Below are 14,184 nucleotides of genomic sequence, written 5' to 3' on the forward strand. Positions count from 1 at the left end.
CCAAGCAGAAGACTAATTAATTTTTTTTCTTTAGAAAAACAACTTTGTAAAAACACTTTGCTAAACCCTCATCTACATCTCTAGCAGGCTTTACTAGTGCCAAACCAGTGGGTTACAGAAAAAAAAATAAAATGTTTTTTTACTTGTTTTAAATTTGGGGGCTGGGGCTGGTGATGGTGCTGCTGCTGTTATTGTGGTTTGCAGGTGTTTTTTTTGTTTTGTTTTGTTTTGTTTTGTTTTGTTTTGTTTTTTCAGTGCACACAGCACTGAACCATATTTAACCATCAGTATTACCTGCAAATAAAATAAAATAGGTTCTCCTCCATACAGTGTAGCTATATGGAGATAATCCAATATACCTACAGAAAAGCATGTTCATCCACTATTGTTCCTGATAACAAAGCTTGTATTGCCTTTAGCCCTTTAGGTGTTTTAAGTAAATTTGCAACTCATGGAAATGCCAGAGGCTGAATCCATTTGCTGACAACTACAGCAACCTTAAAATAAGACATAGCTAGGCCTAATCCTGGGACCACATTCTATAATCCCCCTAACAGAGTTTTCTATGCAGAAGGTCTGAAACCAAAGTGTGCACCATAGTTTTGTTCCTTGACTGAAAGGCTAACTGGCCTTCCCAACAGCTGATTGGGAGTTTCTGGAGTGACTGTGCCTTTTCCAAAAATACTGTGTGACCTTGTTTTGTTTTTCCCCAACAGGATGTTCACATAATTGAACATATGGTGGTTAACATACTTAGGGACATTAATGAACAAATGCTGCAAGTCCAGAGATAAAAATGAGATTCAGATAAGAGTTATTAAAAGAGTTTGAAAGAGCAGAGTTTCATTGTGTAACCTGTGGCAGTATTGCAGGCACATCAACAAAGCCATATAAAGCTTAAGAAGCACTTCCGAGTCTCTTCTGCGCAGAGATACGCTCATTTTTCCAAAGCACGTATAAATAGTCTCTATTACAGAAACATGGCCATTACAGCTATTATCTTTCATAGTTTCCATATTCACATCTTGAGGTTCAAAAACAAAACACAGACAAAAACAAAACAAAATAAAACAAAATAGAAACCACCCCCGAACCTGCTAGCTCACAAGTCAGATTTTTTTTACCCTTAGATCTATTAAGTAGTACCTTACTCCACAAATATTCCCATTTGAGTCAATGGGAGAAATTGCTGAGTAAGGTTCTTCTTCTAACTAAAGAATTGCTGTGCAGATTTGTCCACAACTGCAAACTCCGTGCCTCTGGGGTGAAATTTTTTATTAAAAAAAAAAAAAAAAAAAAAAAAGTTTCTTTTGCCTCTTTAAGTAAAAAAGAGACACTTATATCATAATGCACCATCCACTGATGCCAACAAGAAATTATTTGAAAGATTTGTGGTCACTCTGTAGTTGGAGTAGCTAGAAAATATTAATTTGGTGTTAATAGCAAAACATTATTATGTTAGAGAAACAATGCAACACATCAATTTATATTGTTCTTGTACCAGTTCACAACTTACATACCTGCTTAAAGCTAACCTTTACCTAATATGATACATTTGAAATGTATTTGGTACAAATGCCTTGCATTTTTCAATTTTCCAAAATATTTGATCTAGAAAAGCAAGGAAAAAAAAAAAAAAAAAAGAGAGAGAGAGAGAGATTGTGAGAGAGAGAGAGAGGGAGAAGACTACATCCTTGAAGGATACTAAATGAAAATTTGAATTAAATAAATATGCAACTGAAAAAATAAGCTTTATATCATATTGAAAAGTACATGTTATATGAGCTGCAGTGATATTATATGTTATAATTAAGATTGCAAACTTGCGTTCATGTAGCATGTAACATGCAGAGCCTGTGTTTTAAACATTCAATGCTTTCTGTCAGTTAGGAAGAAATTCCTGGCTACCTAAAGAAGCAGGATGGCAAATTAGCTAACAAAATGTATCTACCTCCAAGATACCCTACTGAAGTAGTAGTTAGCAAAAATTACTGAAACCCCAGGAGGAAAATGAGTATCAGCCTTTGCTTGTAGCACAACACGGCTGCAGGAATGGACCCTTCCACCTACTGATATATCAGGTATCTTGTTTATTACAGTGCATTTGGTTACATTTCTTACTGGTGTGGACTGGGACTGTTAAAACAGGATAAACAACAACAATTTGGAAAGTTTTATTTTGGGCTTAAGGTAAATAACAATAGGGATTTTTTATTGCATAGCACACTAGCTTTTTTCCTAGATGAAATTGTATAGAATACAAGCATCCTATACTGTGCCTGTCTGCTTTGTAAGAGTGTTTTTACTAAGTGCCTGTCAGGATGCGAATATAGCTGTGCCCAAACTGTCCTTTCCTCACTACTTGTGGACATTAGATCAGAGCCAGGGTGCTCCAGCTGCACTGCAGAACCTTTCACATTAAAAGTCTGGTAAAAAAAAAAAAACACTTGGTGATCCTGAGTGCTTGGTGATAAACGTGAGTGCTGACAAAAATCCCATTCTTCAAAACAGTTTAGGAAACTCCTCTGTTATACGAAATAATATTGACACTTAGACTTATTTTTATATGTACTAGGTAGGGATAATATGATACCATGTACCTCTACTCTAATTCACTTTGCAAATTGTATTTTAATACTGTACAATGAAATTCCAAATACAAGTTTATCCATATTATTCATAGGAATAAGTGAAATAAATATGTATCCAGAACTAGATTTATCAAAAATACTTTGTCATTCCTATGCTTTAGGAATATATACAATTGTTGGGCTGAAAGGAGTCCATTTTGGTCCATTCCCTCCTCTAAGTTAACAGTTGTCAATGTTTTTCTTCCCCTCAATTACTTTCCTTGTTTTTATCTTAAAACAAACAAACAAACAAAAATCCCTAGCTGCTTCTCTTTATGACCTTTGTTATTCATTTGGCAGTTAGTCAAATACACTTCTTGCCAAATCATTTTGTTCTCATTTTGTTTTGGCTAACATTCAATGCCCTGTCTTTCATTTCTGTCGCTAGTTCAAATAGTTTTAGACCATTATTTATCTCTCCTCCGTGCAGAGCTTGGTGCACACCAGTGACATTCCCCCTTACTTTTCTCCCTTACAAAGATGACAGACCCAGTTTATTTAAAGTTTTTATTAGATCTTTCAGTCTCTTTATCTTTTTGCTGAGCTCTGCTCCACCTTTTCTATTATGAGCTTTAGATAATAAAGAACAGACTGTTTTGCTCTTCCTTGTGTTCAACGTACATTTCACCAGGAGTGATCACACTGCAGTCAACAGAGATTGCTTATGGAGTAAGGTACTACTCAATTCAAGATTCACAATCTGCCTTGGAGTGATCAGAACTATGCACAATATTCCAAGTTCAGAGAGGTAATTTCCTCTACTTTCAAGTACATCCCTACTTACGTGGCTTATAATGTTATTATTTAGCTTTTGCTTCTGATTAGTTTTATTTGAAAATAGATATTTTTAACCCACCCGTAGCATGCTGGTATATATTTAGTCCCACTGATGACTCAATCCCATATGTTGAAATTCTTAATGCTACAAATGAAGCTAGACTTATTGCTAATTCCATTTTAGTAACCTCCTCAAGTCCCCCTGCCTCCACTTTGATATAATAAGGAGTGGCTCCTGTTGCAGTCAACCTTGAAACATCACATAAATGCCATACAAAGAAAGATAGGTACAGTAACTGTGCCTACAAACACCCTATTTTACTTTTTTAGCATATGTTTTTAATTGAATATTTTCCAAACAATTAGTGGCTCTTTGTTCATGAGATTATTAAAAATTGCAAAAAGTTTCTCTGCCTCTTTTGATGTCTTCTATGAGTCTAGGACAGGCCACAGTAATATCAACTTTTATAATGCAACTGAATTTATTGGAACCCTGATCTTCCTCAGTATATTTTATGTACATATTACTGATTTTGATACTCCTAACATGTTCTGATATCCACTAAATTTTCTGCTGCAAGAAAGAAAAGAATGCATATTCCTTTTAAAAAGTCATACTAATTACTTCACTGTATGTCAGAGTGCTTACAATCTTCCATGTTTTCTTAATTTACTCCAAAATTTTATCAAAATGAGGATGAACCACCATACGTTTTTTGTCTATTCTTGCCAAATTCTTACACTTACAAGGTTACTTTTTTTTTTTTTAATAGAAAAAAAAATCTGATCCTATTGAGTTTTTTTCTGTATTTCAAAGTAATTCTTAATTATGTGGCCACTTAAAATCACTGTTCTTTATATTGGAATTATTAGTACATGGCATACATAGCCATAGGGTTAAACACTTTTATATTGGACCACTCCTAATTCACCCTGTTTCTCCCAGTGATTTTCTTCCATTTCATTCTACTTCCCTCCTTGTGCAACTTTTCAAATATATGAAGACAATCTCTCGTGTCTCTATCAAGACAACCAAGACCTATGCATTTCTCAAAACAACACCAAGAAAGGCTCTCTTTCTTACTTTTAAATACAGTAGAAGTAAATATTTGATCACACTAATCATAAGGATACTGCTTATTTGACTCCTTTCAGATCAAGTGTATGCAATAGCTGGGCATGTGGGTACACATGGAAATAACACATCTGAGGAGTTCTTTCTTATTTCTTCCCTTTCTGATTTTGTATTTGTTAGCCATGGATGCTTTATACCATGGAGTAGCATAACACACTTGGCCTTTAGAGAATAAAAAGATCACCAGAAGTACACATTTTGATGTGTATTTCAAAGGAACACCTTCCAACTTTCTGTGTTGAGTGCATAGCAGTTTTGTTGTCTGGGACCTGTGGTTTCCATGCATTTCACAAGGTCTGCCCTTGGCAGTGTTTCCAAACAACCAGCTCTTACACAGTGTACATAAATAGCTCTGCTACCCTGCCCAAGTGCTCCCTACCTAGCTGTTTTCCATCCTTTTCACCTCACCAACTTTGAGTTTAGCTCCATTCCCTCTAACCCTGCATGCCAGTGCATTTTTATTTTTTAAAAGTAATGTTTGTTAACTTAACATATCCCCCCCAAACCTCAGGTTATTCTCTAGTGCACTGTGGTATATCAAATGCTGGTAATGACAAGGGCATGAAAACATATAATATCTTCCAATTAGGTCTCAAAGGTTATTTTTTAAAGCACAAAAGTTTTTAGAAAAAAGTGTCAGCTTCCATTGGTTATTATAACAGATGTCCCCTTGTGTCCTTGTGCTGGATCTTGCTGCATCCTTAAGTGAGAAGTCACATCAAAGTGTGATCCATTACAGCCTAATGAATAGTTTCTAATGGTTTCAGTGTCATATAGATGCTCCAGGGCATATCCAGTTAATGTGTAAGCATGTTTATCAAAGTACTGCCTGTGGGAGCTGTAATAATTTGGAGATGCTGCTGGGTGGTCCCCTGGGGTTTGATGAGGGGACATGTCTGAATGCAGGTAGTCTTTAGCTAATACCAAACTAGATTTTGATATTCGGTCAGAACTGGGACTGCTTATCCTAGACAGTGTTGTGGGGCTGTTGTCATAGTCATTTTCATGTGGGCTCATAATCTTTCCATCTCGTTGCTGGATGTGTTCACAGGGTGGAGTGTTGGCAACTGCTGGGATGCGGCAGACATCACCTGCCAGCTGCTGCTGAGGGTAGTTTGCAAAACAGATAGCATGCTTCTTCCCTGTGCCATTAATGGAGACCAGTGGATCGGGGGTTGTTTTCCGTAGCTGTAGTCTGTTTTCTTCCTCTTTTATCATTTGCTGGGTGGCTCTTATTAGAGTTTCAATTTTGCTGGGCTCATGTGGGCTGTTCTGATACTGCTCAGCACGATAACGGTCACCTGATTCACTGGCAGAGCCAGGATCAGGTGAGCTAACAACACTGTCCTCATCCCAGTGTCCTCTCCCTAGGAAAGAGAGAAAGGGGACAAGCACTGAGGTCAAAGAAGGCAAGCAATCTTAAAGAACAAGTACTCTGAACCTCATTTTGCAGACAGAAAACCAAGAAATAGGTAAGTGACTCAACAAAATCACCAGAAATGACTATGGTAGAACCCTTGCTTTTCAGTGACAGCCTCTAGTTTCCAGTAACTTTCTGCACGCAGAACAAGTAACACAGCTGAAAATACAAAAAATAAAAAAAAAATTAAAAAAAAAAGCGATCTAAGCATGTAAACACAGACATTTAATGCCATGTGAGATGCTCTAGGGTAACCACACATCTGCATAGGTATGGCATAGACTCTACAGGAGCTCTGTATCTTCCAGAGCAGCTAGTGGCCAGGCAGGATGCCCTAGGGCATGTTGAAGTGCACTTTACAGCAATGTTCAGGCCCCCGACCCCTCACTAAATCTTTGCATCAACATCCTTGCATCAAGTCCAAGGACCGTGGTGAAAACTCAAATCTCAAGGAACTTTGTGTAGATCATTTATATGTGTCTCTTCCTAGTCCTTTCCAGAAGATAAATCATAGATAAAGCACTGTGGCATAGTTTCTGGCCCTGTAGTGACTTTACACAAGCTGCATGACAATAAACAAGCAGAAGCAGTAAAACAGGTAACCTTCCTAAGAAGCATAAGGACACCACTGCTGGCAGGTTTGCTGGAAAAATGTGATGTCCTTTCCCAATGCAGAGGTATTTGCTGTAAAAACTATAAGAACAGGAAAATATGACTATTCTTACCTCTCTTTAAATAATAAGGCCCATAGACATATCAGAGAAGGTGTTCAGCTTGCATGTAGCTGAAAGGACAGAATCAGACCTGTCAATCCTCACTAGGAAGAAACTGATTGACCCCACACATGAACAGCCAACTAAGGAGACACCATAGTAAAAGGTTTGATAAAGGATTTGCTAAGATATGTGCCCACAGGAGGGCATGTGTTGGACTTGCTTAAATTACTCAGCAATGTCTTGGCCTTAGCACATACAAAGTCCACTCTGGGGATGGTTCCCATGGGATTGGTTGATAAGAATGCTCAAAGGAAAACCATTTTCAGATTCACACAAGTAGCTCTCCTGCTATGTGGGGTCGTTAGCAGCTTCACACCATGTGCTCTGTATGTCTCACTGCATAAACAACATTTACAGTGCACCAGACTTCCCAAGGGTGACCAGAAATGCATGGACTCATAGACAACATCCAGGGCCTCCCATAGTGGTCAAACAAGTATCATTGTAAGGTGATCAGAAGCCAGAACTACCAGAAGATACACTAAAAGAACAGAAAAGGAAGAAAAGCACTCTTTACCTAAAGAAACTGCTCTGACAGCAAAGTTCACATACAATTGTCAAAAACAGTTTAATTTGTTAAACGTTTGAACTGCATAAAGCAAAATGGAAACGGCACATTTTCAAGGGAAACTCAGGTGTTCCTCTTCTGAATTGAGACTAATGTGTCAGGTTTCACCCCAAAGCCACATGCAGTCTGAAGGCCCACTGAAACAAAATGTAAGGCTTGACACAATAATAAAAAATAAAATAAAATTGCAGCACCTGGAATTACAGCAAAGCCAAGGAACAAACAAAAATCAAAATTCTATTATCCACTTGCATTGATTAACCTTAATAGAATAAATATCCATCACCATTACATTTTTATCTCTGTATGATATTCCTTTTTTAAAAAAATAACAAAATCACTAGATAAACACAAATATGAAAGAACAGAACAGTCACAAGGAAAAAGAAGGAGGTGTGTTTTAACAGGAGAAGTGCAGAACAGTATTGATCAACAAAACTAAGGGCTCCCTCTCTTTCATCATTTGTCCTCCATTTCCTAGAACTTGCTATTCTTGATCTCCAAAAGCCCTGTTCTGCAAGCCAATAGAACTGTGCCAATTTAATTATCTCTTATGAGTTCTTTAGATATAACCTATGTTTGACAGATTATTGACAGATTATTTTACTAGAAAAACATTATTTTACATCAATCCTTATAAACTTTAGCTCTGATTTTGGGGTCAGCTGCAGTCTTTCAACTCTCAGCCTATCCTTTAAACCTGAGCACCATTGTATTTTTCGAAACACATTATCAGTTTTTACCAATGCATTTTTCATCAGTTTAAGCCTCTGAATCCATGCTAATGTACTGAGGGTGCAGCAGGCTAGACATTAAGCAAAGCTTCAGGCTTGGTGCTGAAAAGATGGGGAGACTCAAATCAACTAGGAATTACAGGTGGGGATATATGTCTAAAAACTAGAGCAAATGTTAATTTGAATTGCCAATTTTGAATAAGAAGCAGCAAATCTTACTGAATCTAGTAATAAGCAGCGTATACACATAGAGACATAAAAACATAGGTTGGGTGTAGTTATCGCTAATTTTGTGCTAAGTATGTTCTATCCAATGTAGATTGATTTTAAGGTGCAAAAATAATGCTCTTCTATCAAGTGTATCATTTAATTCATATTTTTAAGACTATCCTTTAGATCTCACCATCAGGCGTTCCCACCTAAATTTCACAGATTAAAAAATATGCAGCAAATTATATTTTGCTGTATGTAAACCAGCCTGCTAACTTGAATTGGAAGTATTCCTCATTTCCATACACATGATCTCTGAGACAGGAACATGCATCTTTTCCTTTGTCTCACGTAGAGAGATGCATGTTTATGCCATGACTTTGAAACTGTCGCTTTATCTGAGACGGTGCCACTTCTGCATATCCCATTATCTCTTACCATGAATCCTGTGCACTGAAGTTATGTGGGGCATACTGTTTTCATACGCTTCTCTGCTTTCAGGGGATGACTTAGTCAGGGGCAAGGCTGACCGAGAGCCCCACCAGCCTTCCCTCCCAGGCTGTGGCGTGCCAAGGAAGTATCTGCCAGCTTCACATCTGCCTCCTTCACAGGCCTGAGTATGGAAATGTCTGTCATCGCTCAGCCTGGAGTGGTCGAGTGCAAAACCATAGCAGAGAGCACTGCGGTCCGAATACTGTCTGTAGGCACAGGAGACATCATGGTGCTGGGAGCTCGGTCTGTCCGTGGGCTCCAGCAGCTGGGGAGAAGCCGTATCAGTTAGGGGGCTCCCACCCCACTGGCTTTCGTGGTCAGACTCAGATCTCTCAGTGTGAAATCCAGAATACTGCAAAACAAGAGAAGCAGTAGAGAAATTACTAGGCCTGGATGAAATCTGCAAATAACTGCACTGAAAAGTCAGATTATGCATGTGACAGGGCGTTTTCCATGAGCATGCCCACACATCTGCACCTTCTGATTAGACTCCTCATCTTTTCCTGTATAACACCCTGTAATGAGCTCACAGATGACAGGACAGACCTCGTGAAAGTCTAAAACATCCCATGTCAACCCTTAATAGCCATCTCCTTTATGATGTGTGATATTAGGATCACCAACATCAATGTTGCAATTCAATATTTTTTTAATATGTCCAGGTTTTTCTTATTGCTTTGAAAGCCAGCGCTTATGTTCAGCAATGGTGCTGCAAGGCTCCTCTGCAAAATGCTTTTAAAATAACACCACTCCCAGAGCATTCTCTCATGTCAAATTGAAACTGAATGTGTTTGCAAGTTATATTTTCAATGGTCCCATCTCTTTTCCACATTTTTCTTCCTTACCTGGGGTATCTTGGAAATTTTTTCCACCTATTGTTAAGGAAAAGAAAGCTTCCCATAGATGCTGGGACTCCCAACACTACTACAGAGTAAAGTCCCAAAGTGATAGTAGATCAGTAGAAAGCTAAAAATCACAGATCTGTTGCAATGTGGGAACAAGAAAAATCAAGCAACTATTTTCCAGAAAATGAAACTGTTAGCCAAATCAGGCAGAGGGAATTTTGGCACCCTCGCTTAAGCAAAGACCTCCCAACACAGAAGAAGTTAGCAGGCAGTTGGAAAAGTAAAATGAATAGGAGCATGAACAAATAAAAAAAAATAAAAAAATAAAATAAAATAAAAAATAAAATAATAAAATAAAATAAAAATTAAATAAAAATTAAAAAAATAGGAGTTTTGACAAAAGGGTTAAGTACAATTTCACAAATTTATAAATAACCTTGATGAATGTTTTAAATTTTTGGACACCTTCTGGAAAGAAAAAAAAAAAATGAAAAAAAAAAAAGAGAGAGAAAAAAAAGCAGCTTATCAAACCTCCTAGGATTTAGTTATCTCAGTTTTTAATCTTTTTATTTATTGGAACTGTCAAATTTCATGGAACATCTTTAAATCAATTTCACCCATGATTACGGAGTGGGATGAGACCAAAGCTGTACATGCTCACCTCTTCAGTATCGCATACTCATGTCACAAATCAATGTATTACAGCATGAGACTTTGGAATTCTCCCATTCCATCACTCACCTTCCAGATGCCCACTCTGCTTTCTTTTTAATAGGCATTAGGCCTCTCTCCTAAAAACATAAGTTTACCTTCCTTTTCATTAGATTGAGTTGCTATGAAACTCCTCATTATCAGCCAGGATCAAGGTTTTATGCACTTACCACTCAAAAGTACTGACCAGATGTTTGACTTACAGAAACTTAAACCATCTGTGCAACATCAGTACTGGAACTACTTCAGTTTTGGCATTTAATTGGGTATTTCTTCAGATTCCAGTTCATATTTGTGAATACTGTTTGTTAACAAGATAGGCTATTTAAAGGCAAGAAAGAAAGAGCTGTGGCTTTGAAGAGCTCAATTGTATTTTGTTATTAGTTGACAGAAGAATACCCGTAGGCAAAAAACCTACTGGTAGATATGGAGAAGGCCAGCAAGCTAGTACCACCATATTGATTGCAAAGTTTTAATAATGAAAGAATAAATCTGATTGTGGATGGAGGAAAGATAGTTACATAGCCATGAAAGAGCTCTTTTAAATGCCAGTAACTCATCATAATTAACAAGGAATTTTATTCAGCCATCATAATATTTCCTGACCTATGAGAAATTGAACTCTTTTATTACCCTTTCTGAACCAATGTCTTCAGACTACTTAGTCACAAAGAAATGTTTAAAAATACTGGACTGATTTTTTTGACAAAGTATATAGGTAAAATGAAGTTTAAAATAATTTAAAAAAAAAAGTAGAAACAATTAACAAACTTTTTAATTCTTAAATTTTAGTTAAAATGTAAATTCACAACACAAAAAAAAAAAACTATTTTTGTACCTGTTTTTATTTTTAGAATTATTTTTAGCTAAAGTTTTGGATTTGGATTTGATTTTTATAAACTATATTTTTTTTAAATTTAAAAACTTAAACAGAAACATAATGTAATATATGTATAAATTTAAGTATAAAAATGTTCAAAAATGATTTGTTTTCTTATTCACAGCAAAACTAAGAATATGTACTTTTTTCATGAGGACAAAGAAAAATATTTTTGAATATTTGAATATTTTATTATAAATATTTAATTTTGTTTAAAATATATGATGTTAATAAATTCCAATGATTCTTTCAAACTGACAATTCTGAAGTTCATTTGGCTCTTATAAGTATTATTCTACCACTTCTCTGTTTCTAAGGATACATCAGGGTCCAACTTATCTTTCTTTGAGGGAAATTTCCTCATTTAACTGAAAAATTACACTTTTTTTTTTTTTTCATCTTGAACTTAACCACAAAGGATTCAATTGCACAGGCCTTTCCAAGAATGGGAAAACATTTCAAAGTGTACATGACCAGTGTGTCAGAAATGCACCATGTAATGTCATATAACCATGTAGTCAAGACCAACAATACTTCATGCATATTCTTTGTACTTGATGTAAATGATGATTATTTGAGATCTGACCCGCAGCAGCTGCTAGGCCATGGACAGAATTAAATTAACACAGTGAATTGTTTGTGGCCCACATTGTCTACCAATGTTTGATATGACTGCTTATTCTTAAGGTAGAACATAAGCAGACATAGGCCAAAAATATGTCTAATTCCCTTTAAAGCTAATCACATCTCAATTTGGCACCATCAAGCTGCCTCTACTGTTGCAATCCTACGACTGTCTCTTCTGGGAATCTGATGTTGACAGGTGGAGACTCCAAATACGGACATGCATGACAAGATGATGGGGGGAGAAATGAAAGGATGATCAAAGATACTACTTTGCTGAAATGGGAGTGGAAACACTATCTCTCAAGTCAAAATTAGGCTCCCATATGTCAAGTGATGAAAGACCATAGAAAACAGAATTTGATTTAATGAAAATTCTGGCCAATTAAAATTAGTGAAAGAGGTTTATTTAAAAAAAAAAAAATCCCAATCCTACCTCAACAGAAATGTTTTCCTTCCTGCTAATTTTTGCCTTCACATAGAATGTATTGTCTTTGTTTTTGACAAAGTTTAACCAGCAGACTGAACTTAAATATGATGAAGTTCTTCAGACAGGCAACATCTGAAATCACTTCAGGTGGTTTCTGAATCGTCTTCTAGCATAAAGAACAACAATAAATGAATTAAGTGGTCCTCCAACTGATCCTGGAGTCTGAACTAGCACCTCAAGATACTAGAAATATCTTCCAAAGTGTTAATTCAGTGTACCATTGCAGTGAGAGCACACCAGCAGGATTAGCACTGACACAGAAAGGAGCTTTTGTGCCATCAATAATGCTCCTTTTACTCCAAGAAAAACTTTAGAAAGAAATTAAGAAAGTATCAATTTCATGTCTAATAAAAGCTTGCTTTAAGGGAGCCAATAGAAGTGTATTAAGCCAGAAGACAATTGTAGTATTTCTTGGGTGATTTTCTTCTGCCTGACCTCTCATTCCTACAGGTGTCTGACTGGCTGGACCACTCATCCTGTCATACACAGCAACAGCAGCCTGCTCTACACACACTGCCAGATGTTCAAACAATAGATGTTATAGTTATCTAATTTTCTGGCAGCCTACTCAGGTTTTTATCATTAGAAACATTAAATATATAGCGAAACCCTCTCAGAGCTCTCTCTTCCATGAAAAACTTTCACTACAACAGCATTAGCAGCTTTCCTCTTGATTTGTGTCTTAACCATGAGAAAAAACATCACAGATGCAGGCAGCATTGTACTAAGAACATATGCATGCTTTTAAATCACTTTTATCTTACTTTTTACTAATGTAATCCTGAAATGTAAAATATGTTCTTTTTGCATTCACTGTTATAGGCAGAACAGATGGTGAAAGGCTTAGATTAAAGTAATACAGCATGTCCATTAAAATAACCCCCACTGCTGGTGACTCTTCACCAGATCAGGAGTTATGTTTACTATAAAAAGAGGGTTTTGCTTTGCTTTTGAATACACTGGAAGTTGCCAAAGCTTTAGGCTACAGGAAGAAATGATAAACAAAAGAAAGGCTGACTAGAATTCAGTCTGATATTTTTACTCCATTCTTTAAAATAGTAGAGGATATGTCCAAACAGAGGTGGATTGCAGAATTAATCCAGGTTATTTGTTTAAAGTAGCTATATGTTCAATTTATCTCCAGTATCAGTATTGTGGTAGATAAGTAATTATACACTACCAGAGAGGGCTATTACTCTCCAAAAATTGTGCATGCTGTAACACATACACCAAAACCTGGATCCAACAGCAACTGGATACATCCTTAGTTGTATGTATGCATTCATTATATAGATCTACATTAAGTATACACATATATTAAGTATATATAAATATATATTCTTTATACAAGAATAGGATGAGAAATGAAACAATAAAAGTTTATCCAGAATGACCATAAAAATTTTCATTAGAGGCAGACAACAGACAATTTTAAATATTTTCTTCAAACAATCATCATTAATGGGAGATTAAACTCCAAAGCAGTTTTTCAGATGATCACAATTAAAATGTTTTTCCAATCTTGTTGCTATTTCCTGTGTACAGAATAAATGAGGTCCAGGGCTAGATTTTTGGAACACAAAATAAATGAGGTCCAGGGCTAGATTTTGGGAGCCCCTCGCAATGATTAGGGGAAGACTGAAGACATCTTTTGACCAATTCACAATTTCCTTTTTCTGCATATCTCTATCAAGTTCTCTCTCCTACTTTTTCATCTTCCCTTTCAGCTCTTTTCCTCTCTGCTAGGACAGAACTAGAAGAGCACTGTTCAATGTGTTGTGGTAAATTCTAGAGTTCTGTCATGAATTTTGAGTTGCTTTTCTCTCTGCTCACCCTTTCCCTGCTTGGGACTGGTTTCACAAAACCCATGAGCCCACTGTGCTAAGGTTAGC

The 14,184-nt window shown here is 36.5% G+C and overlaps 1 protein-coding gene across 3 annotated transcripts in view; it reads right to left on the minus strand.

Moving 5' to 3' along the window:
• Positions 1-1,561: 1,561 nt before the first annotated feature.
• Positions 1,562-14,184, minus strand: part of SIM1 (SIM bHLH transcription factor 1) — a 48,492-nt gene continuing 35,869 nt past the window's right edge. For all 3 annotated transcript variants that reach the window (XM_082757227.1, XM_082757226.1, XM_082757225.1), the window contains 2 exons: positions 8,689-9,094; positions 1,562-5,909 (listed from right to left, as the gene is read on the minus strand). In XM_082757227.1, coding sequence (XP_082613353.1) covers positions 5,179-5,909; positions 8,689-9,094 — 1,137 coding nt within the window. In that variant the 3' untranslated portion in view covers positions 1,562-5,178. The remainder of the gene's footprint in view (positions 5,910-8,688; positions 9,095-14,184) is intronic.

This window comes from Aythya marila, assembly GCF_965140915.1.
Source record: "Aythya marila genome assembly, chromosome: 3".
In the NCBI taxonomy this organism is placed as follows: Eukaryota; Metazoa; Chordata; class Aves; order Anseriformes; family Anatidae; genus Aythya; species Aythya marila.